Consider the following 25,353-nt stretch of genomic DNA (forward strand, 5'->3'; position numbering starts at 1 on the left):
CCGACAGGGGTGCCCACTCAGCCCGCTGTTGTATGCATACGCCATCGACCCTTTTATAAGACGGCTGGAGAAGGGGGGGGCGGAGGGGCTGGAAGGGGTGGAGGTGGGGGACAATAACCAGTTAAGGGTCGTGGCGTATGCAGATGACGTTACAGTGTGGGTAGCGGACCAGAGGGAGGGAGGTAGATTGCAGAACCTGATCCAGGAATACTCGCAGGCAACAGCGTCGCAGGTCAATTTTCAAAAGTCCAATAGCCTGTGGGTTGGGGATCAGGGGCTGCAATTTGAGTTGGGAGGTAGGTTTCCTACAGCTGTGGAACGTATACGGGTCTTGGGAATATACTTCGAGAAGGGGGATTATAGGCTCTACAACTGGGATAGGTGTCTCCAAGAAGTGAAGGGGAGGGTGGATAGATGGAAGGGGTGGAAAATGACCATGGGGGAGCGGGTACAGCTCATCAAGGCACACTTAGTTCCTTTGTTTCTGTTCGTCAGTTACATCTGCCTGCTGCCGGAGAGCCGGTACACGGCCTTGTATGGGGTGTTCTTCCGGCTGCTCTGGGGCAACAGGACGAATCCGGTAAAACGGAATGTTACCTATCTGCCTAGGAGGGAGGGGGGGGTGGGCATGATAAACCCAGTCCTGTTTTTCAGCGCTTTGTTCCTGCAGTTCAATCTGGGGAGGGCGGTAGGGCGGGAGCCACCGGGGTGGGCTAGGAGTGTCCTGCAGTGGTGGCCGAGATATTGGGACCTATGGCGGGAGGGGGGGAGGGTAGTGGCACTGCGAAGGGGGGCTCCGGGGGGGGTGAGTTATTGCAAGACCCTAGTGAAATTGGTGAGGGTGTGGGGGCTGACGGTGGGGGAGGTGAAGGCAGGACAACGGGGGGTCTGGATGGACAGAGTACGGGCGCAGGTGTTCTCAGCTCCTCTGGCGCTGAGGGACGCGCCGGCCCCACGGATGCAGCAGGGGTTACGGTTGATTGCTTCGAACCGCATCCCGGTGAAGTATAAAGACCTGGCGTGGCTGTCCTTTCACGGTAGACTGTACGTCCGAGGAAATTTGAAATATCGCAATGTGCGGGATAGAGGGTGCCCACGGGAGGAATGTGCTGGAACTGAAGAGACGATGGAGCATTTCCTGGTGAGGTGCCCATTTACAGTCCAGGTCTCTGACCGGGTTTCCTCGTTGCTGCAGATCCCCAGTTTCCGCAACTACAGCTATGCGGACTGGGTGTATGGCCCAGAGGGTGGAGAGGGACGCGGGGATCCGGTAACACGCTTTCTGATTTCGGTGATATTGCGGTACTGCCTCTGGATGGCGCGCTGCAGGGTGTCCCTGTACCAGGAGGTCCGGCCGGCGGAGGTAGTCAGCTGGGATGTGGTAAGGGCGGTGCAGGAAGCGGCGAAGTGGGAAAGGGTGGAAAAAGGGGTGGGGGTGGCTTCGAGGTGGTGGAGACACGTGAGGCTTAAGCCGCCATGAGGGGACATGCTTCCCAGGGGATTGTGTGCCAGTTGTCTGAAGGGGTTGTGGGGGGTCGGGGGGGGGGTTGATCCATTGTATTATTGAGGAGGGGGTGTACATAGATAGGCAGACCATGTCTAGCTAGGAGCCTGGGGTTTGATTTGCATGTCCGGTTTTTTTTCTTTGGTCTTTCTAATAAACAGTTTCCACTGTACTATTGAGGAGGGGGAGGGGGTGTACATAGATAGGAGGACCGTGTATAGCTAGGGGCTTGGTTTTGATTTGTATGTTATTTGTTTTTAGTTTTTTCCAATAAAAAGAGTTTTCCAGTCTGCCCAACAAGATAAACTCATTTTACATAGTATGTGATAGTTTATATGTATACCCGAGTTTGATTTGTCCTTGCCTTTCTCAGGGCACAGACCATAGAAGTCTGCCCAGTACTGTTCTTGTACTAAGTTCTGAAGCTAACATTAAAGCCCCTTAAAATTTACACTCCAGCCCATCCCTACCTATTCAGTCATGATCAGGGCGTAGACTGTAGAAGTCTGCCCAGCTCCCGTTTTGTTTCCAATTACTGGCGTTGTCACCCAATCTCCGCTAAGATTCCATGGAACCATTCGTTCTAAACAGGATTCCTTTGTGTTTATGGGAATGGGACTTATATACCACCTTTCTGTGGTTTTTCCAACTACATTCAAAGCGGTTTACATATTATATACAGGTACTTATTTGTACCTGGGACAATGGAGGGTTAAGTGACTTGCCCAGAGTCACAAGGAGCTGCAGTGGGAATCAAACCCAGTTCCCCAGGATCAGAGTCCACTGCACTAACCACTAGGCTACTCTCCACGCATGTTTGAATTCCATTACCGTTTTCATCTCCACCACCTCCCGCGGCAGGGCATTCCACATATCCACCACCCTCTCCGTGAAAAAATACTTCCTGACATTAGTCCTGAGTCTGCCCCCCTTCAACCTCAATTCAAGACCTCTAGTTCTACCGCCTTCCCGTCTCCGGAAAAGGTTTGTTTGCGGATTAATACCTTTCAAATATTTAAACGTCTGTATCATATCACCCCTGTTTCTACTTTCCTCCAAGGTATACATGTTCAGGTCAGCAAGTCTCTCCTCGTACGGTTTGCAACACAAATCCCATACCATTTTCATAGCTTTTCTTTGCACTGCTTCCAGTCTTTTTACATCTTTAGCAAGATACAGCCTCCAAAACTGAACACAATACTCCAAGTGGGGCCTCACCAACGACTTGTAGAGGGGCATCGACACCTCCTTTCTTCTGCTGGTTATGCCCCTCTCTACGCAGCCTAGCATCCTTCTGGCCACAGCCATCGCCTTGTCGCATTGTTTCTTCACCTTCAGATCCTCCGACACCAACACCCCAAGTTCTCTCTCCTGAGTCGAGCTTACAAATCTCTCCCTTCTTATCTGGTATCTCTCTTAACTCCTGCGTTAATCGGGTGACATGTGGTAATATGCACGCACTACCCAATTAGCGCAGGCATGCCTACTCTCCACCCCCAGACACGCCTCCTGCATAGTGTGGAATTAGAGCCCACTAAGCAGAACACTGCGGCTGGATTCCTCAGCGCATCCCATGGTAGGCCTACCATGGCTTAGTAAAAGGGTCCCTTAGCCAGGTAAGTGGCCACCTATGTGCATTACTGACCTCTTTAGAATACTGACTAGCAGAAAAGGAAGTATTATAATTTGGCGGTGTGTATTTTGTGGGATGATGGCGCAGAGAGGTACATGCATAAATTATAGAATTCTACCATTTATACACATACATGCTAAGCTATAGGGCCAGTGTAAATTATTGAACCTTAAGGCATGAATGTTTTCAGCCATTTGTGTCTATAAAGAAAAGTCAGTACTTACTTTTCTTTAAAGAATAGGCTTAAAATAGGCATCATAACCAGTGCCTGCATTGGGTGCCCTGTTATAAGGAATTAGGGAACGAGATTTAAAAGCATGTGTGCAAAAAGTTACAGTCTGGTCAAGAATGTACTGCAAACTTTTTATTTCTTTTTTTTTTTTCAGATGAACCAAGTTTATAAAACATCAACCTTTTCTAAATATTATAAGCTGTCCATCGTGTCAGATATCAGGTAAAATAAAGTGTTTATTTATTGAACTGGTTTGATAACACTGGTACATCTCCATGTCCATGCCTTGTTCCTCTGCCTGCAAAGTACAGAGCAAGGGGAAACAGGAATCTTAAACAAAAATGTCCAAAATATGCACATTTCGAGGCCCCTTAACTTGAAACACTGTACTGGTGGGTTATATGTTAGTGCATTCTTCAGATCTATGAAATCCTGGGTACCCATCCTTTTTAGGATTTGGCAGAGAAACACCAGAAATGATTATCTGACACCCAGGTATATAGAAGGTTTCTGGTGTGACATCAACATAGAGATGACTTAGGGAGGAATTTATCAATGTGAGCTACTGTTAAAATGGGTTATTTTAGTGTTAATCCCAGTTGTTAGTAACTAGGTCACATTGTATAAAATGGGGCTGTGCTACAATAGCATAAGTTAGTGGTAAAATAACGCATTTTAATGATAGCCCATGTTGATAACTTCCTCCCTTAGTGTGAAGAGTTTGAGCCTCTGCCGGAGCTGATATTGTGATGTCATAATGCCTCATTCCATCAATGCCTAAGAGCCAGCCTCAACAGTGATGTCAAAATGACTTGATTGTCCAACACTTGGCTCACTTCTATTACATATAGCAATTTCTAGAGACATTTGTTTTTTCTTTAAGGGGAGAAATTATCAAAGTGGACTGCGGTTAAGATGTGTTCTTTTACTGTTAACCCCAGTTATTAGTAACAGGTCTCATTGCATAAAATGGGACCTGTGCTAAAACAGCATGAGTTAGTAAAATAACACGTCTTAACAGTAGCCCACATTGATAACTCCCTCCTGAGTCTCCAGTGCTCTAAAATGAAGCCCTCTGTAAAGAAACATGAGTATAAGCTACTAAGCTTTGTTTCCATAGGCCCTAAGTGGGCAATTTTATAAAGGGCGCTAAAAATTAAGCACTAAAATTCTGCGCACCAAGTGCTCTGTAATGGCAAATTTGTGTACCAAAGCCATTACAGAATACCAGTGGTGTAGCTACGTGGGGCCAGGGGGGCCTGGGCCCCCATAGATTTGGCCCTTGACCCCCCTGCCGATGACCCTCTCGACCCCCCCCTCCTGCCGTGGGCCACCTTTGCTGACAGGGGACCCCAATCGCTGCCAGCCGAGGAGGTCCTCTTCTTCCCACGAAGGCTTCGTTCTGTTTCTGACATCCTGCACGTTGTACGTGCAGGACGACAGACTCACAGAAACAGAACAAAGCCTTGCAGATCAGCCAGGACGTGCAGGACGTCAGAAACAGAACAAAGCCTTCATGGGAAGAAGAGAACCTCCTCGGCTGGCGGGGATTGGGGTCCCCCACCAGCAAAGGTAGCCCATGGCAGGGGAGGGTTGGCGGCGGGGGGGGTGAGAGGGTCGTCGGCAGGGATCGTCAAAGTTGGTGGCGACGGGTTTGGGGGGGTTGCAATGGCAGGGGGGCTGAAATGTGCCCCCTCACCTCGGGCTCTGGACCCCCCTCCCACCAAAGTCTGGTTATGCCTCTATAAGAATACTAGCGTAATTCAGCAGTGACACACCTAAATTTAGGTACACCAACTTATGTCTATAATGGGTGGAAACGTATGTGCCTAAATGTTGTCACTAATGCAGTCAACTTACATAATTCTTATGTTTCACATGTAAGTGTATGACCCACCAAAATGCATACCTCTTTGCAGTTATGTGCTACCTTATAGAATACTGCCTTAGTGCAGTTATGTGGCAAACTGCCATTTACCTTCATTTTGGCATGTAAATTCCATTTTAGCACTTAAGAATTAGAGGGTAAAGAGAAAAGCCTCCATGCTTTTCACACATTGAGACCCCAGTAAGGACCCAAGGATCTCTGCTCACAGTCACCCAGTTACATCACCACAACTATTTCAGCAGCCCAGTTCCCATGAAAAAGTCGAGGAGGTATGAAAGTGACTCCACTCCAGGGTTTTGCTCCCAGTTCTGGGGCTAACTATAAAGTCAGTGTGGTTACTGAGCTGTCATGCTACGTGCATGTGTACTTGCTTTTTGTTTTCCAGTAGCAACAACCATGGGGGTCTCCTGGTTCATTTCTGGCTTGTGTTCGTGGTGCCGCAGGGGAAGGGCCAGACTTTCTGTGAAGACTGCATCAGCTCTATTCTGAAGGACTCTGTGCAGACAAGCATTCTCAACCGGACGTCGGTGGGGAGCCTGCAGAACCTGGCTGTGGACATGGACTCCTTTGTTTTGAATAGTAAATGTCTTACTTATTATCCTAATTGTCTTTTAACTGTTCCACAACTGATGCTCACCAGTAGTAAGGGAGAAAAGGAAATGCACTGATCCCTGCTGAGCATAGGATGGGCTGAATCAGAATGAGAGGTCATGTAAAGTAATGTCAGCTTATTGAGGTCTTCTCTAGGTGTCCCAGTCCATTCCAGGATTCCACAGCCAGTCTTCATTCTGATAGCAACTTAACAGCACAGAGCAACTGTCTTGGTTACATTGCAGGCTTTACATAGGATTAGGCAGAGCTTCTGGTGGGCATCAAAGAGCAGCTGTAGCTAAAACAAGATAACAGATCCTGACAGTTCCATCATGCTCCTGACCGAAGATCATATTGGGTAGGGGGACAGTAAACTCAAAAGACCCTGTCATCTACTGGAAAATGTCTTCCTCATTTAGTTTGCACGAGTTCATCACTTCTCAGGCACACTACAAAGTTCACTGACCAGGCCACGATCAGAATAAAAACACAATGTAATCCGTAGATAAATAGTCCAGAAAAAACACACAGGGGTAAGGGCAAACAAAATCTTCTATCAAAATACTGTAAGTTAGTATAAATTTTCTCCTCTTTCTTCACTTACTGGAGGTTGTAGCCAGCTTTTTAGTCTTCTTCTTCTCCTTCTGGTTCTTCCTATTCTGGGATCTGTAACACACAATACCTTCCTCCTCTTCCCTTCTTAGCCTCTGTTGAACACAACCTTGTGTGGTCCTCCTATCATCTGATTCTGATCCATTCCAGGCAACTTTCAGTCAGGCAACCCCTCAGTATGGGACCAGGTGCCCTCCTTTGGCCTAGTTGTCCACCATTAGGATGAGGACTCCCCACAGGATTTCCAATTTCCAGTCCAATCAACCCATTACTGCAGAGTCCAGGAACACGCCTCCCCCCTTATAGAGTGGAGGATGAAAAACAAGACCCCCAAACCCCTCCTTACTTGGAGTTATCCCATTGTATCACTGCAACATCTTTCCTTTAGACATACAGTATCCCATAATGTACTTCTCCCAACATACAGATCCTGTGGAGAATAAAAGGCTGCTCAAGGGTTTCAGACAAACCCAACCAGTTGGGTTTTCACTATAGCCACAATAAATATTTGTGAGATAGAGTTGTTTGAGTACTTTCTCCCTGGTGGGATAAACAATCTAAGTTTTTTACCAGGGGCAATGGATGTTGGATTATTTGTAGTAAATAATTAGCAGATTTTAGTACACACAGCTTCAGCTTTAGAAATGTTAATTTCTTTCTTCATCTCTCTCTCATTCACCCCAGAATAATTCACTGCTGAGTCACTTTAAAGTTGAAGTAACAAAACATCTGTTTACTCACAGTTTGTAGTTAGATTATAATCAGACAGGCTTATATATACATATTACTATACATTTGTATTATCAGCTCTTTCCATGTGCTTAGATGGTAATGGATGCTCACACCACCATAGATCCTCTCAGGTTAGGAGAGATCATGAGCTCCATGTGCTCCATGTGCTGCATCTGCTGCATCTAACCCCCACAGGAAGTTGCATAGCTGTGTGACCTCTCTAAGTAATTCACATCAGAGGTCACAGAGTAATCACAGAGAAATAATAGGTGACAGGCAATGCATGCAAAATACAATACATTCCAACAAACCCCTTCTCATGCATAACTGTCATGCAATTATTTATTCATACAAAGTCCAAGCTTTATACGCAGATTCACAAAATGTTCTCTGGGTAACGGTTTGGTCATGATGTCAGCTGTCATCTCACTGGTGTGACAATAGTGTAGACTGATGACCCCTTCTTTCGCCAACTCTCGCACGTTGTGGTATTTCGTTGCGATGTGCTTGGTGCGTGACTGAACCTTGTCATTCTGTGACAGTCGGATGCAGCTCTGATTATCTTCCATTATCTGGATTGGTCTCTTTTCAGCTATTCCGAAATCCAGCATAAGTTTTTCAATCCACATCAGTTCTCTGCACGCTTCCGATACGGCCACGTATTCAGCTTCTGTAGAAGACAAACTCACAATACTTTGTTTATGACTGGCCCATGAAATTTGTACATTTCCATACATAAACACATATCCACTTGTGGATTTATAATCAGAATGATCCCCTGCCCAATCTGAATCACAGTAACATATTAGTTTTGGATTACTATTGGCTGAAATCTTTAATTTACAATCAATGGTACCCTTTAAATACCTTACCATCCTTTTAACTGCAGTCCAATCTGATTTGGTAGGTGAGCTGACCCTTCTGCTCAAAATTCCTACTGCATTTGCTATATCAGCCCTGTATGTGGTAGCTAGATATAAAAGCTTACCTATGGCTGATCTATATTGGATGTTATCTGGTAAAGGTTCTCTTACTGTTTCATCCTTCAGAAAATCAGTGATCATGGGAGTGCTTACAACTTGGGCATCTTGCATACCTAAACTTTCAATAAGCTCATTTATTTTCTGCTTCTGGCTTAGAAGATAAGAACCATCATTTTGTTTCTCAATTTCTATACCAAGATAGTATGACACATTACCAAGTTCTTTTATCTCAACATTGTGGTTTAAACACTTTACAATGTCCTTGTACTCTTGCTCACTTTTGCTTGCAATGAGCAGATCATCAACAAAAGCTAAAATGTATGCATATTGTCCATTTGTGCACCTAGTGTACAAGCATTTATCTGCTTCACCTTGCTTAAATCCTAAATTTGTCAATATTTCATGCAATTTTTCATTCCAACATTTTGCACTTTGCTTTAATCCATAAAGACCTTTGTTTAATTTACACACTAGCTGTCTTTGTTTTGTATTTATGAAACCTGTTGGTTGTTCCATGTACAAGTCTTCAGTTATATCTCCGTGAAGAAACGCTGTTTTCACATCAATGTGTTTGACTTGCATGCCTTTTGAGACTGCAATGCTCAGAAGTGTTCTGATTGTCGTGTGTTTCACTACAGGTGCAAACACTTCATCAAAATCTTCTCCATATTTTTGAAGATATCCCTTTGCCACTAATCTGGCTTTATACCTTTCCACTTTTCCTTGTGCATTCCTTTTTAACTTGAATACCCATTTGCATCCTATAGCTTTCTTGCCAGGAGGTAATTTTGTAAGAATCCAAGTATTATTTTTATCCAATGCATCAATTTCTTCTTGTGCAGCTTTATGCCATTCAGCAGCTTCTTCTGCTGGCATTTTCTCAATCTCATCCCATGTTAAGGGCTCTTGAGCTTCTGCTGACTTTGTTAGGTAAGACAGTCTTGGGGGTGGAACACCTTTGTTTTCCCTGGATGAGCGTCTGACAACAGGTTGGTCTGACCTTTCCGCATCCTCTAAATCTGAGAGTTCTTCTCCAATTGATTCCCCTTCTCCAACTGTACTGTCTTCTTCAATGATCCTTTCTGTGTCTGCTTCCTCTGTCTGTTCCTCGTTAGATACAGATGAGTTGCTTTCAGACATCTGCCTTGGTATGGCATTTATATACACTGGCATGTCTATTATGGTTCTAGTTTCATATTCTGGATGATAAGGCTCATCTGGGATAATCCAGCCTTTATCAACCCTTTTGTTTTCATCAAAATATGTAACATGTCTTATGCCAACAATGCCAGTTTTCAGATTCAAAATTCTATATCCTTTGTGTCCTGGAGCATAGCCAACTAAAATGCCCCTTTCTGTTGTGGAATCCAGCTTATGCCTTCTTTGCTTTGGTACATGAGCATATGCTGTACTTCCAAATGTTCTTATGTGTGACAGGTTTGGCTTCCTACCATGCCATGTCTCATGTGGTGTGCGCTCAGCGCCTTTAGTTGGCATTCTGTTTTGTAGGTACACTGCTGTGAGAATGGCTTCCCCCCATAGTCTTTTAGGGAGATTGCTATCTGACAGCATACATCTGGTCATTTCCACAAGTGACCTAAATTTTCTCTCTGCAACAGAATTTTGCTCTGGTGTATAAGCTACTGTTGTGATATGCTGAATGCCTTCTTGTTCTAGAAATGTGCGCATGCTTTGTGAAATGAACTCACCACCATTGTCAGTCTGAAGAACCTTTGGTTTTCTTTCAAATTTATTGCTCACCATGGCTACGTATTTCTTCAGCATGTCTGTGACTTGACTTTTCTCTTTCAGCAAATAGGCCACACAATATCTAGAGAAATCATCCAAGAATATTAGCACAAATCTGTTATTTCCCAATGATGGGATATTAAACGGTCCACATAAGTCACTGTGTATTAAGTCCAGTACTTTATTACTCCTATTTCCTGTGTATGCAGGAAATGAGGGTCTCGCACCCTTTTGAGTAACACAGTCTATGCATTTCTCCATTTTACCAGCATCTGCACTTATCTGAATGCCGGTGGCTAGTTGCTTACTGTAAAGATCCTGGATCACCTTAAAATCACGATGTCCCAGGCGGCGGTGCCAGATTTCCAGACTACATTTACCATCATTCTTCCTTACTTGCGCCATATGTGAGGCTTCACCTGAAATGTTCAGCTTATAAACATCATTATGCATAAAAGCTTCAGCATACACTTCATCATTTTTAGAGATTGTGCACTTACTGTTTTCAAAATGAATCACAAATCCCTTCTTATCTAATGTAGATACACTAAGCATATTGCAAACTGCTTGGGGAATATACAAGACATCACTTACAGGAATTTCTTTAACTTCATTAGACACTTTGCATTTTAAGAATCCAATACCTTTTGCTTGGATCTTAGCAGTCCCTGCGTTTGCAGTTTTAAGGATACCTTCCTCTGGACACATTTCCTGAAAGAAATCCTTACAATTGGTTAAATGGCATGTGCTCCCTGAATCCAAAATCCAAGTACTTTCATTTGAATTATTATTTACCATAGTCAAAGATTTTTCTGTCATTAGAAAGCCCTTGTGTTTATCTTTGTCCTTCATACATTTCCTGGTTTGGAAATTCTTTAGTTCCATTGGCTTAGGTGAGCTAGAGGGAGTGTTTTGTGTTTCCTTACACCATTTAGATACATGTCCCTCCTTTCCACATGAGTAGCAAATCAGCTTGCCCTTGGGTGGAGTTTTCCCATAGCTCCGCCTTCCTCTGTTCTTTGCCAAGAAATTTGTTTCATTTCTCTCTGACTTGCTTTGAGAACACATCTCCTCAGAATCATTTACTATGCATTCCTGCCTTAGTTTTGATGTTGCCTGTTCAAAAGATTGCCCTTCAATGGCCTCATTTACAGACCTAAAAACATCAAACTTCTTTGATAGTGAGGTAAAAAGAAATGCTCTTTTCAATGCATCACACATGGGAATTCCAGAAAGTTCTAGCTTTTGAAATGAAGACATAAGATGCATAATGTGATCATTACATTTACTTTTATCCCTTAATTTGGTTTCATTCAACTCTGCCAACCAAATTGGTTGCTGCTTTGCATATGTAGTTGCATACATAGTTCTCAGTTTATATAAAATGTCCTTTGGTGTATCTTTTCCCTCCACTAATATGGCTTGTTTCTCTGAGAGAGCTTCCAAAAGCATGCACTTCACATAATAGTTTGCACTGTCCCATTCAGCCATATTTTCAGCTGTTCTGTCTTGGTCTAAGCATATATCTAATCTTTTTGCTCGAAGGAGACATATGAATCTTAGTTCCCACTGCCGATAATTAAACTCAGTTAATCTAGGCACCTTGAGAGAATAGAACAATGGTGAATTTCTTCCCTCAGCCATTTTCTTAGCCTTCTGTCTGCTGTGTGGGGGGAGAGAGAGACAGACTGAATCTTTCCTTTAAAGACTTAAGAGAAAAATGTGGCCTTTTTTTCTGCCTGGTAATATTTCTCTTCTTTTTCAATTCCTGAGCCCTGGGCCCATAACCCTTTTGTTGGATTATTTGTAGTAAATAATTAGCAGATTTTAGTACACACAGCTTCAGCTTTAGAAATGTTAATTTCTTTCTTCATCTCTCTCTCATTCACCCCAGAATAATTCACTGCTGAGTCACTTTAAAGTTGAAGTAACAAAACATCTGTTTACTCACAGTTTGTAGTTAGATTATAATCAGACAGGCTTATATATACATATTACTATACATTTGTATTATCAGCTCTTTCCATGTGCTTAGATGGTAATGGATGCTCACACCACCATAGATCCTCTCAGGTTAGGAGAGATCATGAGCTCCATGTGCTCCATGTGCTGCATCTGCTGCATCTAACCCCCACAGGAAGTTGCATAGCTGTGTGACCTCTCTAAGTAATTCACATCAGAGGTCACAGAGTAATCACAGAGAAATAATAGGTGACAGGCAATGCATGCAAAATACAATACATTCCAACAATGGAGGATTAAGTGAATTGCCCAGAGCCACAAGGAGCTGCAGTGGGAACTGAACCAGTTCCCCAGGTTCCTAGCCCATTATACATAGATGTTGCTATTGGGCAGCATTGCCACCCCAAAAAACTGCCTTGCCACCCCAACCAGAGTCAGCATACTCTGGCATCACCTCCCTATCTTTCTTCTCCTCTTTCATCCCTTGGGTCCGGTTTCTGTGCCCTCCGTCTTGAGTTTACAAACTTGTTGCAGGTGCCGGCAGCAATTAGATCAGGCCTTCTTCTGGCCAGCCCCATGGCCCTTTGCTCTGTTACAACTTCCTTTTGCCATGTGGGCAGCAGAGGGAAAGCCTGATCTAATGGTTGCCAGTGACCATAACAAGTTTGTAAACTCGTGGTGAAGGAGAGAGAGACTGGATTGGGAAGGAGGAAGAAGGTAGGGAAAGAGAAGACCTATCTTTTCAGTAAATATTTTTGATCTTGTAATATATGTTATGGTGGTTGTGTGTTTCTGTGCCCCACTTTGATTCCAAGATGAATAAGCTGGATATAAATTCTGGGAATGAAATGGAAGAGATTGGAACCATGGGAGGGAATGGGGGTGGGAAGAAGAGGGAAAGATGCTGCACAGAAAGGGAAGGGAAGCAGGGAAGACACATTGCACATGAAGGGAAGGGAAAGTAGAGAAGAGAAATGTAGCATATGAAGGGAAGTGGGGAGACATGTTGTACATGAAGGGACGGGAAAAGTAGAAGGGAGACATATTGCACATGAAGGTGAGGGGGAGTGCTGCACAGGAAGGAACAGAAGATGGAAAACTAAATAGCATTGAGTCAGAAAAATGGAAGAAAGCTGAACGTGAAAGATCAGTGTCAAACACAAATGTAGGGCAGGAAGTAAAGAAGAAAGGAGGTGAGAAAAGAAATAGCAAATAAATAGGAGGCCCTGGGAAACTGAGTTAAGAGGGAAGCAGAACCAGAGACTGAGAACAAGATGATAAGAAAAATAAATTCACCAGACAGTAAAGGTAGGAAAAATGATTTTATTTTCAGTTTAGTGACTGAATTATGTCAGTGTTGAGAACTTACATTGGTCAGCTTTACTTTGCACTGTACAGGAAGACATGCATTTCTTTCTATTTCTGTGGTGGTGTATGACATGCAGAGTCTGGTATCTCTGGTTTCAGATTTTGTCTCCATTTCAGTTTTTCTCTGCATGCTTTTTTGTAGTTCCTTATTTTGTATCAGGTGAGAGTCATGTTCTGCATCTGCAACTGAGGTGAAGGATTCTGCTAGCATGTAGTGTCTGTGTAGGATTGTGTAATAGTCCATCTTGCTCCAGTTTCCCAGAAGCAGGAATATTGGTGCTCTAGGGCCAAGTGAAATATTTATAGCACTGTCTTTTCATAGGTGAGTAAGGGCTATTATGGTTTGGTAAGTTTCCTATATGGATTTTGTTTTGCAGAGTTTTGCGTTATTTTGCAAAGTGTCTGGCCTGTTTGAAAATTAAAATTGCTCAGGCCTAGTGGTCTCTACATCTGGTAGAGTCACAACTCAAACGAAAACCCATCTGTTTCAAATAAAGTGTCTGGCAGTGGAACGAGCATGTACTGTTCCTGAGGCGATAATCACAATTTAATATTTTTTGTGTAGTAAATTGTTAGGGAGATAGCTTCATTGTTGGGGAATGTGGAGTTTGTGATACAGAGCTGGAGCTATCAATTATAATGACGGTTTTACCAGGTAATTGAAATTGGCTGGGTGGGGGGTTCTTTTGTGCATAGAAGACTGTGGTATTTTATTGCTAATTTAAAAGAGGTCAAAGGGGGGTTATGATGTGCAGAAATGTCACTTTGACTCCCCTCCCACACTTATGTAACTTGCCCCTCCCCCTGTTGCCACCCCAAATATTTTTTTTCTAGGGATGCCACTGCCACTGTGGTAACCATTAGACCACATCTCCTAATAAAAATAATACATGCAAATGTATCTCATACATATTAATTGTGGGCATCCTAAAAACTAGACTAACTGGGTATGTCCTAAGGACTGGGTAGAGCTCCACTGACTGAACAGTGACCATGTCTGTTGTGCAGGAATGATATTCGCCACCAGATAAACTATTATGGGGGGGGAGGGCAGGGAATGGTAGGGTAAACCCCTACATATGAATAAAAGTTTAATATTTAAAAGTGTGATGTCCAATTTTGTGTTTTTACAGAATTGTTCTTGGGAGAAGTGATGAAGTGAATTAAAGAAAACTCACACAGTGACCATGTCAATTAAATGAGGTGCTAGGATTAAACATCTAGTTTATCCAAACAATACTGGATAGTTTTCACAGCACCATCTTTGTCACATCTGCTCTCTGCACCTTCGTTATATGGATAATAGGGGCATTGAGATAGATTTTCTGCCCATATATTATCAACATAATGGTGGAAAATCTATGAGTAGGGAAGTTTCATGTTTATTAGCTGCCTCTAAGCACATAGCATCACTTCTTTTGCATATCAGCCCTATTCTTAATTTTGATTAAAAACTGGCAAAAGCCCAGATTATTTCTAAATATAATACATACTGTTCTCATTTTGTGTTTGATTTTGTTTTTATATACATATATGTAGTTGGTCTTCGATCAGATTACACTTCCACAACTGGAACAGGTAATTCTATTTCTTGTGTTCATATTACTTGTCTTATTTATATGCAGTATTCTAATTAGTTCTAATCTGCATCTTGTCTCTGTTCACTAGACTCAGATTGCTCTATTCTGGCTCCCCAAAGTAAGTCAGAACTGGCTTCCATTTACAATTTAAAAAGTAAAGGATCATGGATTTGATATACCCATCTTTCTATGGTACAACCAAAGTGCTTTACATTTATTGTACAACACTCAATGTTCGGCCAAAATTCTAAATTTAGACTGGTCCAATATCAAACATTTCACACAAACATTTATGAACCTAGTCAATATCTTCCCATATTTTTTTCACAATAGATTCACATATTGTCTCAAACAATCCTTCAACCAATTCATAAAAATAAATATACAGCATTCATACGTTGTTTTATCAAAGTGACCTCAGTGATGTTCACCGCCCACCACCCTTACAGGCTTTACGTGGCGATATATATCAACATCAGCCTCTTCATCGGTACACTATTGTTTTCTTATAAATTTTTAAAGATTTTAAACAAATCACTTATCTGTTGGACTCGGGGGTATTAATGTCCGACATGCATGTTTTGCTCGCACAAGCGAGCTGTCTCAAGGACCTACCCCCCGTAGTCTTATTAGCGCCAGCTCTACTAAATGTTTCCTCAGTAAAGTACATTTATTGTATGCAGGTTCTTTATCCCCAATGGGCTCACATTCTAAATTTTATTACCTGGGGCAATGGAGGGTTAAGTAACTTTTCCAGAGTCACAAGTTGCTGCAGTGGGAGTCAAACCCAATTCTGCAATGTCTCAGCCAACTGCACTGACCATTAGGCTAATCCTGCACTCCAGGCTACTTCTCCAGCCACTTAGAACACAGGGTTTTGCTTTCATTTTGCATTTAAGGAACTTTTAGCTATAACAAGTTCCTCAGAAATAACTGAAAACAAACAAAAGCAGTTTTCAAGTAAATGACATTATTTCAGGCTGACTGTGTGAAGGGTCCCAGATCTAACATAGTAAATGACGGCAGATAAAGACCTGTACAGTCCATCCAGTCTGCCCAGCTCCCGTTTTGTTTCCAATTATGCCCAGCTCCCGTTTTATTTCCAATTACCGGCGTCGCCACCCAATCTCCGCTAAGATTTCACAGAACCATTCCTTCTAAACAGGATTCCTTTGTGTTTATCCCACGCATGTTTGAATTCCATTACCGTTTTCATCTCCACCACCTCCCGCGGCAGAGCATTCCTTATATCCACCACCCTCTCCATGAAAAAATACTTCTTGACATTAGTCCTGAGTCTGCCCCCCTTCAACCTCAATTCATGTCCTCTAGTTCTACCGCCTTCCCGTCTTCGGAAAAGGTTCGTTTGCGGATTAATACCTTTCCAATATTAACATTAACTTGCCATGTGACCTAGAATGGCGGGTCTTTGGAGGGCAGAGAAGAAGTGCTACTGTTTCACTTGAACATGACTTGGCTGCTGACAGGGTTGAATTGTTTGCCATTGTTGTGGTGGTGGCCTGTTTATTTTCCACAGGCCTAAGTTGTGTTTTATTAGCTGAATGTTAATTGAATGTGAAGTTGGTGCCAAGTGCAAGAGGAGGCATGGCATCTGCTTGTATTACCCGCATGCCTCGATGCAGCTGGTGCCATCTACAGAGTGAAACTCAAAGATTTTATTTTGATTGCACTTTTTTTCTGCCATATCCTCCTGCAACTTACTTTTCTTTAACATGCAACATGTCCTAACAGTTTTTTCTTGTTTTCACAGATTTGGGTTGTATCTATGACCTGCATGCCGATCGGCTGGGTCAGCGTTTCCCTCTAGATGTGTCTGCAGTCTCAGGGGCTTGCCATATCAAACTAATCGCTTTACTGGGCCATGTCCTCCGCCTTACGGTTGTCTCTATTCAGCTCACAGCAGATAACTGCATCACAGACTCACTGACTCTCTATGATTCACTGATGCCCATAAAAAGCCTGATTTTATACCAGTACGTCTCTGTTCACAAATTTTACATTGTTATGTGGCTTTTTTTAGTTATGTGCTCGTCAGAGAAAACCCCGTCATAAAATTCCTGTTCTTCCACATACCTATCACTTGTAATTAATGGACACATCAGAATAATTATGGCTTAGAGACCAGATATGTTTTTTTTTAAGATATATAATTCAAATCTCATGGAAAGCAAGAGAGGATAGCTTGTTTCAAAGGGAGGACGTTATCAATGTGGGCTACTGTTTAGAGGTGTTATTTTTACTATTAACCACAGTTATTAGTAATTAGGTTTCATTGCAAAAAAAGTGAGATCTGTTCTAAAATAGCACGAGGTACTGGAAAAATAACATGTCAACAGTAGCCCATGTTGATAACTAAGCCACAAAGTAGTGAAAGGAAATCTTAGTTGGTCTCAAACTATAATCAGAGGATGGTGAGAGCCCAGGAGTGTTTTAACGTCATTATAAATATCCTGCTCTCACCTTGCTAATGAAAGGGTTATGCTTTTGGGATCCATAGTTTTTATTCCACAGAAAAGTGTTAAGAGTTTAATTAAAAACGATGAGCGGCATAATAAGTGGTTCACTGTAAGTATCAGTAGCTGTGAGCATTCTGCTCTATTTTGCAGAATTTGTGAATCCTTCAATGAGTCTCTGATGTCATTTGTCTCCACGAACAATGTCATGCTTCTATCACTGAAATCAGCCCAGATTAAATCGCTGCCAAAATTAGATGGCTATTTTGAAGCAATTCCACAAGAACGTAAGTTCTACAGTGTGCCATTAAAAAATACTTTCTCTTATTAAATAAAAGTAGAGTGGCAGCACAAAATTAGTCATCATCAGCTGCAAATCTAATACTCTTAGGAAACAAAGGATGCTTTGGGATCAATCAGTATCTTACACAGAAAAAGCTCCTATTAGCCTTCATTCTATCATATCCAGTTTGTGCATTAAATCATGCATGAGAGTAAATCCCCATGAGGTAAATATCCATCGAGTTGGGCTAAATGTCTTTTATGCTAAACCCCTTCGAGAAAAGCTGCACTGGCTCCCAATCAAAGAACGGATCATCTTCAAAATCTGCGCTTTAGTCCACAAAATCATCTACGGCATAGTCCCAGGATACATGACAGACCTCATTGATCTACCAACTAGAAACAGACTCGGATTAGCACGATCATACCTAAACCTACATTACCCAAACTGTAAAGGGCTAAAATATAAAACAACTCACGCATCTAGCTTCTACTACATGAGCGCACAACTATGGAATGGACTCCCGTATGCAGTGAAAACAATACATGACCACCTAAACTTCAGGAAATCACTGAAAACCCTCCTCTTCAAAAAAGCTTATCCCACTGATCCAACATAAATTCCCACACCCAGCAACACAAGATAATCTATGATCGTATCCTCAACCCCATGACGCCTGAAACACTTTTACCTGTGACCATAACACAACCTTGTATTTGTTATCAACAGTAATAGCAATCGCCATTATGATACTTTGTAAGCCACATTGAGCCTGCAAATAAGTAGGAAAATGTGGGGTATAAATGTAACAAATAAAATAAAAATAAATAAAATTATGCAGTGGAAGAAGATATTGCATAGGCCCAATACCTCGCTGAGAATGTATGAAGATCCACTGCTGTTTTAACACAATTTATGATCATAAATTCCCAAAGAGATCACTGATTCTTATTGCAGTTCAAACCAGCTATATAGGATTCCAAATGTTTATCTAATATAATAATTTGCTATGTGAACGTTCTAAAGTGTCTCACTGGGATCGTATCCACCTGCTGACGTCACTGGCCAGCAGTAGAACCCTGCTTGCCTGACGTCAGCAGGGGGTTACGATCCCAGTGAGAGACGCGCGTTGAAGAACAGCGGGAGCGGGCAGAGACGTCCCTACGTGCACGTCGCCCCCCCCCCAAATCGCCAACCCTCCTCTGCTACCCTCCCCTCCCCCCTCTTACCGGAGTCCCGGTGGCAGCAGTGAAGAGCCTCGCGAGTCTGCTGCCTTCCCTTCTCTTCGCTCTCAGCTCTGACTCTGGTCCCGCCCTCATTTCCTGTTTCCGCAAGGGCGGGACCAGAGTCAGAGCTGAGAGTGAAGAGAAGGGAAGACAGCAGACTCGCGAGGCTCTTCACTGCTGCCATCGGGACCCCAGTAAGAGGGAGGGAGGGGAGGGTAGCAGAGGGGGGTTGGTGATTTTGGAGGGGGGGGCGACGTGCACGTAGGGGGATGGGTGGGGCCAGTGTTGGGGAGGGGAGGGCCGCGGGTGGAGGCATCGCAAGGACATATCTGTGAGACAGAGAGGAGGGGGGACTGGAATTTGGGGGAGGGAGCGAGAGAGGGAGGGAGGGCCTGGAAATCGGAAGGGAAGAAAGGGGGCCGTGGGACTTGGAGGGGACAGAGGGAGAGAGAGCGAGGGAGGGAGGGAGAGAGGGATAACCTTGCTAGCGCCCGTTTCATTTCATACCGAAACAGGCGTTTTTTACTAGTTTCTTTATAATTTCTTATATACTGCCTACAAGTTCAAAGGCTATTGAAGTGGTGTACATTCAGGTACACCAGGTAATTCCCTGTCCCTGGAGGGCTCACTATCTGTTTGTATCTGAAACAATGGAAGGTTAAGTGACTTGCCCAAGATCACAAGGAGGTGCAGTGGGGTCTGAGCTGGACTCCCCTGGTTCTCAGCCTGCTACTCTAACCATTAGATTCCAACCTTTTCCTTATGGGGATTAGAAAGGTGGCATGGCTGCTATAGGAATCAGACATTTCCCCTCTCAAACCTTAGCATGAGATTTATATGTTTGAAGCAGTGGCATAGCTACGGGGAGCCACAGGGGCCTGGGCCCCCCAAATTTGCTCTGGGGCCCCTGGTTTGGCTGGCGGGGACCCCAACCCCCTCAGCTGAAGCGTTTGTCCAGCGCTGGTTTTCGGTTCTCTGCCATATTGCCTGCCCTGCTCTTCCCCTCACATTGCATACATGCTTGTTTTAGTGAAATTGAGCACGCCTGACACCTCGCACATGCTCAGTTTCACTAAAACAAGCATGCATGCACGCGATGTGAGAGGAAGAGCAGGGCAGGCAATGAGGCAGAAACCAGTGCTGGCTTCAGCTAGCGGGGGTTGGGGACCCCTGACAGCCAAGGTATGGGAAGCGGCGGTGGGGAGGTGGGCCAAAATGTCCTCCCCCAACTTTGGGCTCTGGACCCCCACATGTCAAGGTCTGGCTACATCACTGTTCTGAAGGGGGCTCTGGTAATAATCTAGAATTTCATATTTTACTTTGGTTAAATTTAAGATATGTAACTACAGTCCTCTTTTCTCACCTGATGCAGGAGTGTATATCTGCTACAGCTAGGAAAAGCGAATAGAATGTTGGGTATTATTAGGAAAGGTATGGAAAACAGGTGTGAGGATGTTATAATGCCATTGTATCGCTCCATGGTGTGACCGCACCTTGAGTATTGTGTTCAATTCTGGTCGCCGCATCTCAAGAAAGATATAGTAGAATTGGAAAAGGTGCAGCGAAGGGCGACTAAAATGATAGCGGGATGGGACGACTTCCCTATGAAGAAAGACTAAGGAGGTTAGGGCTTTTCAGCTTGGAGAAGAGACGGCTGAGGGGAGACATGATAGAGGTATATAAAATAATGAGTGGAATGGAACAGGTGGATGTGAAGCGTCTGTTCACACTTTCCAAAAATACTAGGACTAAGGGGCATGCGATGAAACTACAGCGTAGTAAATTTAAAACAAATCGGAGAAAATATTTCTTCACCCAACGCATAATTAAACTCTGGAATTCGTTTCCGGAGAATGTGGTGAAGGCGGTTAGCTTAGCAGAGTTTAAAAAGGGGTTAGACAGTTTCCCGAAGGACAAGTCCATAAACCACTACTAAATGGACTTGGGAAAAATCCAAAATTCCAGGAATAACATGTATAGAATGTTTGTACGTTTGGGAAGCTTGCCAGGTGCCCTTGGCCTGGATTGGCCGCTGTCGTGGACAGCATGCTGGGCTCGATGGACCCTTGGTCTTTCCCAGTGTGGCATTACTTATGTACTTATGAAATGTTTGTGGCAAATATATTAAGTTAGGACAATAAAAATGGCCCACGTGTAACTTGTTTCTTGCCCTTTATTTCTACATTAACCCCCAGCTTGTATGTAGCACACCTAGCATTCTGCTCCAAAATTTAAGCATATTCTATAAGAAAGCGGGAAACTTAATTGGCTTAAGAAGCCAATCAGAGTTGTTAACAGCACTTAACAAGCAATAATGAGCACCATTTGACAATAATTCAGATTTACACGTGCAATTCGCTAAGTGTATTCTGTAATGTACAACGCCTAAATTTTAATGTGCGTAGGCAAAAAAGGGGCGTGGTTATGGGTGAGGAAATGGGCATTTTGTGGGCATTCCAAAATTTATGCACACTGTTATAGAATATGGCCCTCTCTGCCTAAATCTACGTGCTGGGATTTACGCCATGTTTTCACTGGAGTAAATGAAGGTGCATAGATTTAGGCGCTAGGGTGTCTGCTTATAGAACGCTTAGGCATAAATGTTTTCTACATGGATTTTTTAGGCACCATATATAGAACCCCCCCCCCCCCCCCCTAAGTATTTAACCAATGTAGTCAAGGTAAAAAGAACAATGTTAGACTGTTAGCTTGAGAAAAATCCTTGATATGTCTGACCCCTGCTTCAATACATCCCAAAATGCAAAGAGAATAAGAAGCTCTAATATTACCAATAGTATAGAAAACCAAAACACCACTAAAAGTAAAATTAATTACCATATTTGAATCTTTTCATCAGAATGTGGAGGCACCATATCAACAACCACAGGAACTGGATTTGAAGGAAAAATCCTAAGTCCGCATTATCCGAGTTACTATCCTCCAAAATGTATTTGCACCTGGAGCTTTCAGGTAACTCTTCTCTCGGTTTCCCTTATAGGAATCTTGGATGATTAGTCCACATAAACTCGTGAAAATAAAGGTCACTAAACAAAATAAAATGGAGTGATATCTTGTTATTGGGCTCAATTGATACATTTGTAATTATCCTTTGGAAGCTATATTACCTTCCTCAGGTCAGCTAGTAAGAAATATATTCAGTCCAGTAAAAAGGTAACTCCAAATAGTTTTATTTACTGTCCTTCATTTGCATACTTTTAAGACTGTCAGCATAACAAACTGTAACATGCTTTGTCTAGTTAAAAGGGCACCTAAACATTTAGAAGGTCATTTTAGAAGCTTTGTGCAACTTTTACACATCAAGAGCAGCATCTGCATGTGAAAAAGCCCCACAGGTGCAAATAGCAATTTGGAAAAGCCACTACTGGCAATTTGGAAGGGGGTAGGTTGTGTTTTGAGAGGGCCTGAAAAGTACAAGTATAATTCAGATTTTGCAATGGTAATACACATACACTTGAGAAAATATGGCCATCAGCATTTACACCTGTTTGGAGGACGTGTCAGGTGACTGCTGGTTTGAACCTTGAGTTTGTACCAGTGATTGCGGGAGCAGTTGTGCCTATCTATCTGATGTTTTAACCCCCTCCCCCATGAAGTTCACTAGAAAGAGTTATTTCACTTGACTTCTTAATTGGCTGATCCTCAACATCCAATTTTGTCCAATCCACCACATATGCATATAAGTACCAACATTTATACGTGTAGGATATTTATTTATTTATTTATCTCATTTGTACCCCACCTTTTCCCACCTTTTTGCAGGCTCAATGTGGCTTACAGAGTGTTATTATAATGTAGTCATTACATAATCTTAAATACAGTCAATAGTAGGCTGACGATAGATGAGGATTTAGATGGGAAGGTGTTAGGTAAGGTCGTGTGAGAGGTGTTGTTTGATGAACCTGAGTGGTTTAAGGGATGATTTATTTCATATGGATAAGTGTTGGCCCTTACATGGGGAGAACCCTGTGTGGTGCTGTTTTTTCTTTGGGGATGATTTTTTTATTGAAATGGTTATTCCCACTGGACGTGCTGTAACCTACATGTTACTCCAGCAAGTCCTTAAACATAGTTTGCAAAGTGCACCCTGTTCATTAGACCTCTTGTACAATGCCAGGGAAATTGTGGATGTCCTGACCTGGTTTTTTCCGATTCCCCGTCTAGACAACCTGTGAAAAATGGGGTCATAATGTTTGCATAAGGTTCATTTATACCACTATCTTTACTTGAAGGGAAAGAGAAAAATGAAGGTTTTGACATAGGATATGTGTAGGGGATATTGCACGTAAAGAGTAGATCTCAGCCTACGACTGCAACCAAATGAAATCAAACATGTCAACGATATGTTTGACAGATATGGAATGTTCAGAAGATTAAAGGAGTCCACCTGAAGAGAAAAAACTGCTTCAATGTAGAAATAAATATCAATTTTGTATAAGGCTAGATCATATCTTTAAACAATAAAGCCTATTGGAACAAATCTTCCATTGTAATACAGAAAATGATGCAGATCCTGTAAGTTAAAAAATCTCAAAGGGCAGGAAAGAAAGTTTACTGAACTCACACGGCCTTTATTATTAACACGACTTCCCCTTTAAATGTATGTGTCTGATTATAAGCAAACCTCTCCCAGGCCTGTGCGTCTCCATCCTTGAACCCGAATATGAATGATAGCTTTAAAAGATGCCATGTTTCATATTTTGGGGGTGATTTTAGAAAAACTTGCATGTCCAAAAAGTACACACATACACTTCGTAGACCTTGCTGAATTTTCAAAGTAAAAGTATGTAGATACCTTCATTTTGAAAATGATCTCAGAAAAGTAACTGAACCTATTTACACCTGCTAACTTCAGATAGGAAACTGAGTTAAAAATGAAAGAGGTAGGTGGTACCTTGTAGACTAACCAATTTATTGAGGCATGAGCCAGGGCCTTATCAAGGTATTTGTGGCTGCTGCAGCCACACTGGAGGCAGGGTCGCCAAAACTGCGCTCCCATCCATGGGAATTGCCCCGTCCTCGCAAATGCTGCAGCACAGATGGGCAGATGCTTAAAACTCTGGTGCTGTACAAAACAGCACTGGAAAACAGTGCCAAACAGTAACTGCCAATGCTCATGATATGTAAATGTTATGCACGCTGTTAGTGCTGAGCACTGGGAAGTAAGGGGGGCTTGCCCAGCACAAGACCTGTATATCCTTCTTGCACAACTGCAGCGATACTGAACAGCTCTTTCCCCGACTGCTGTGCTTTTTGGATAGAGGTAAGAACTCCCCGGTATCTGGTCAGAAGACAAGCTGGTCACTCTCACTCTCAAGAGGACAGGAGGAGGGGAAGGAGCTTGTCCATGCATAGTGGGATGGAGTTCAATGAAAATTGAAGATACAGCATGAGATTACAGGAGAACAGTAAGCACACACAAAAAAAAACCCAATTCCTATAGAGAGGGTCACTCCATTGCAAATTATTTCACTCCTCTCAGATCTGCATAAATCACAGTTTTTAAAGGCATCAGCAAAGTCTGTGTATCTGTCAAACCCTGTTCGCCGTGGTACTGTTGAGCCCTGAAGCCCGGCCGGGGGACTACAGCAAAGAATTATGCAGCTGAACTATTCTGTGAAGGAGTAGCCTAGTGGTTAGTGCAGTGGACTTTGATTGGAGGGATCTGGGTTTGATTCCCACTGCAGCTTCTTGTAACTCTGGGCAAGTCACTTAACCCTCCACTGCCCCAGGTACAAATAAGCAGTGCTTTTTTTGTAGAAAAAAAGGTGCCCGTACTCATTATGGGCGGGGTCACCACATATGGCTCCACCCCTATGGTAGCCATGCCCACATTAGCCACACCCCTTATACCAGCCATGGCGCATATAAACAGACATTATTGAAAATATACTAGTATAGGAGAAAAACAATAACTTGTGATTTTTTTTCATTATAAATCATTTCTGTAAGATGTTACAGCTCCAGTATACCCAGTGCAAAATAAGACAGCAAATTTAAATTCTCAAATTGGACAAATTCCAAACACTAAAAAGAAAATAAAATGATTTTTTTCTACCTTTGTTGTCTGGTTACTGTTTTCTATCCATACTGGTCCAAGTGTCTGATTCTGCTGCTCTCTATCTGTTCTCTTAACTCCGTTTCCAGGGCTTCCTTTCCATTTATTGCTTTACTTTCCTCCTTTATTCTTCCATGTACAGCATTTCTCCTCTCTCCCCGCCAACCCCTCCATCCATCCATGTCCAGCAATTCTCCTCTATCTCCTGCTCTGCTCTCCTCTCCATCCATTTCCAGCATTTCTCCTTCCTCCCCTGCCATCCCATCCATGTGCATCTCCTTCCTATCTTCCCTCCCCTCCATCCATGTCCAGCATGTCTCCTCTCTCCCCTGCCCTCCCCTCCCATGTCCAGTGATTCTCCTCTCTCCCCTGCCCTCCCCTCCTCTCCTATCCAAGTCCAGCAATTCTCTCTTCCCTGCCTTTTCCTTCCATCCATGTCCAGCAATTCTCCATTCTCCTC

At 43.0% G+C, this 25,353-nt stretch overlaps 1 protein-coding gene across 1 annotated transcript in view; it reads left to right on the forward strand.

The window, feature by feature from the left end:
- Nucleotides 1–3,523: 3,523 nt before the first annotated feature.
- The window catches only part of TMPRSS7 (transmembrane serine protease 7), a 66,647-nt gene continuing 44,817 nt past the window's right edge, over nt 3,524–25,353 (forward strand). Inside the window, exons 1-6 of the mRNA XM_030204205.1 lie at nt 3,524–3,591; nt 5,643–5,836; nt 14,794–14,832; nt 16,606–16,828; nt 17,462–17,595; nt 21,675–21,787. Of these exons, the coding sequence (XP_030060065.1) occupies nt 3,524–3,591; nt 5,643–5,836; nt 14,794–14,832; nt 16,606–16,828; nt 17,462–17,595; nt 21,675–21,787 (771 nt within the window). The remainder of the gene's footprint in view (nt 3,592–5,642; nt 5,837–14,793; nt 14,833–16,605; nt 16,829–17,461; nt 17,596–21,674; nt 21,788–25,353) is intronic.

The sequence above is a fragment of the Microcaecilia unicolor genome, chromosome 5 (genome assembly GCF_901765095.1).
Source record: "Microcaecilia unicolor chromosome 5, aMicUni1.1, whole genome shotgun sequence".
Lineage (NCBI taxonomy): Eukaryota > Metazoa > Chordata > Amphibia > Gymnophiona > Siphonopidae > Microcaecilia > Microcaecilia unicolor.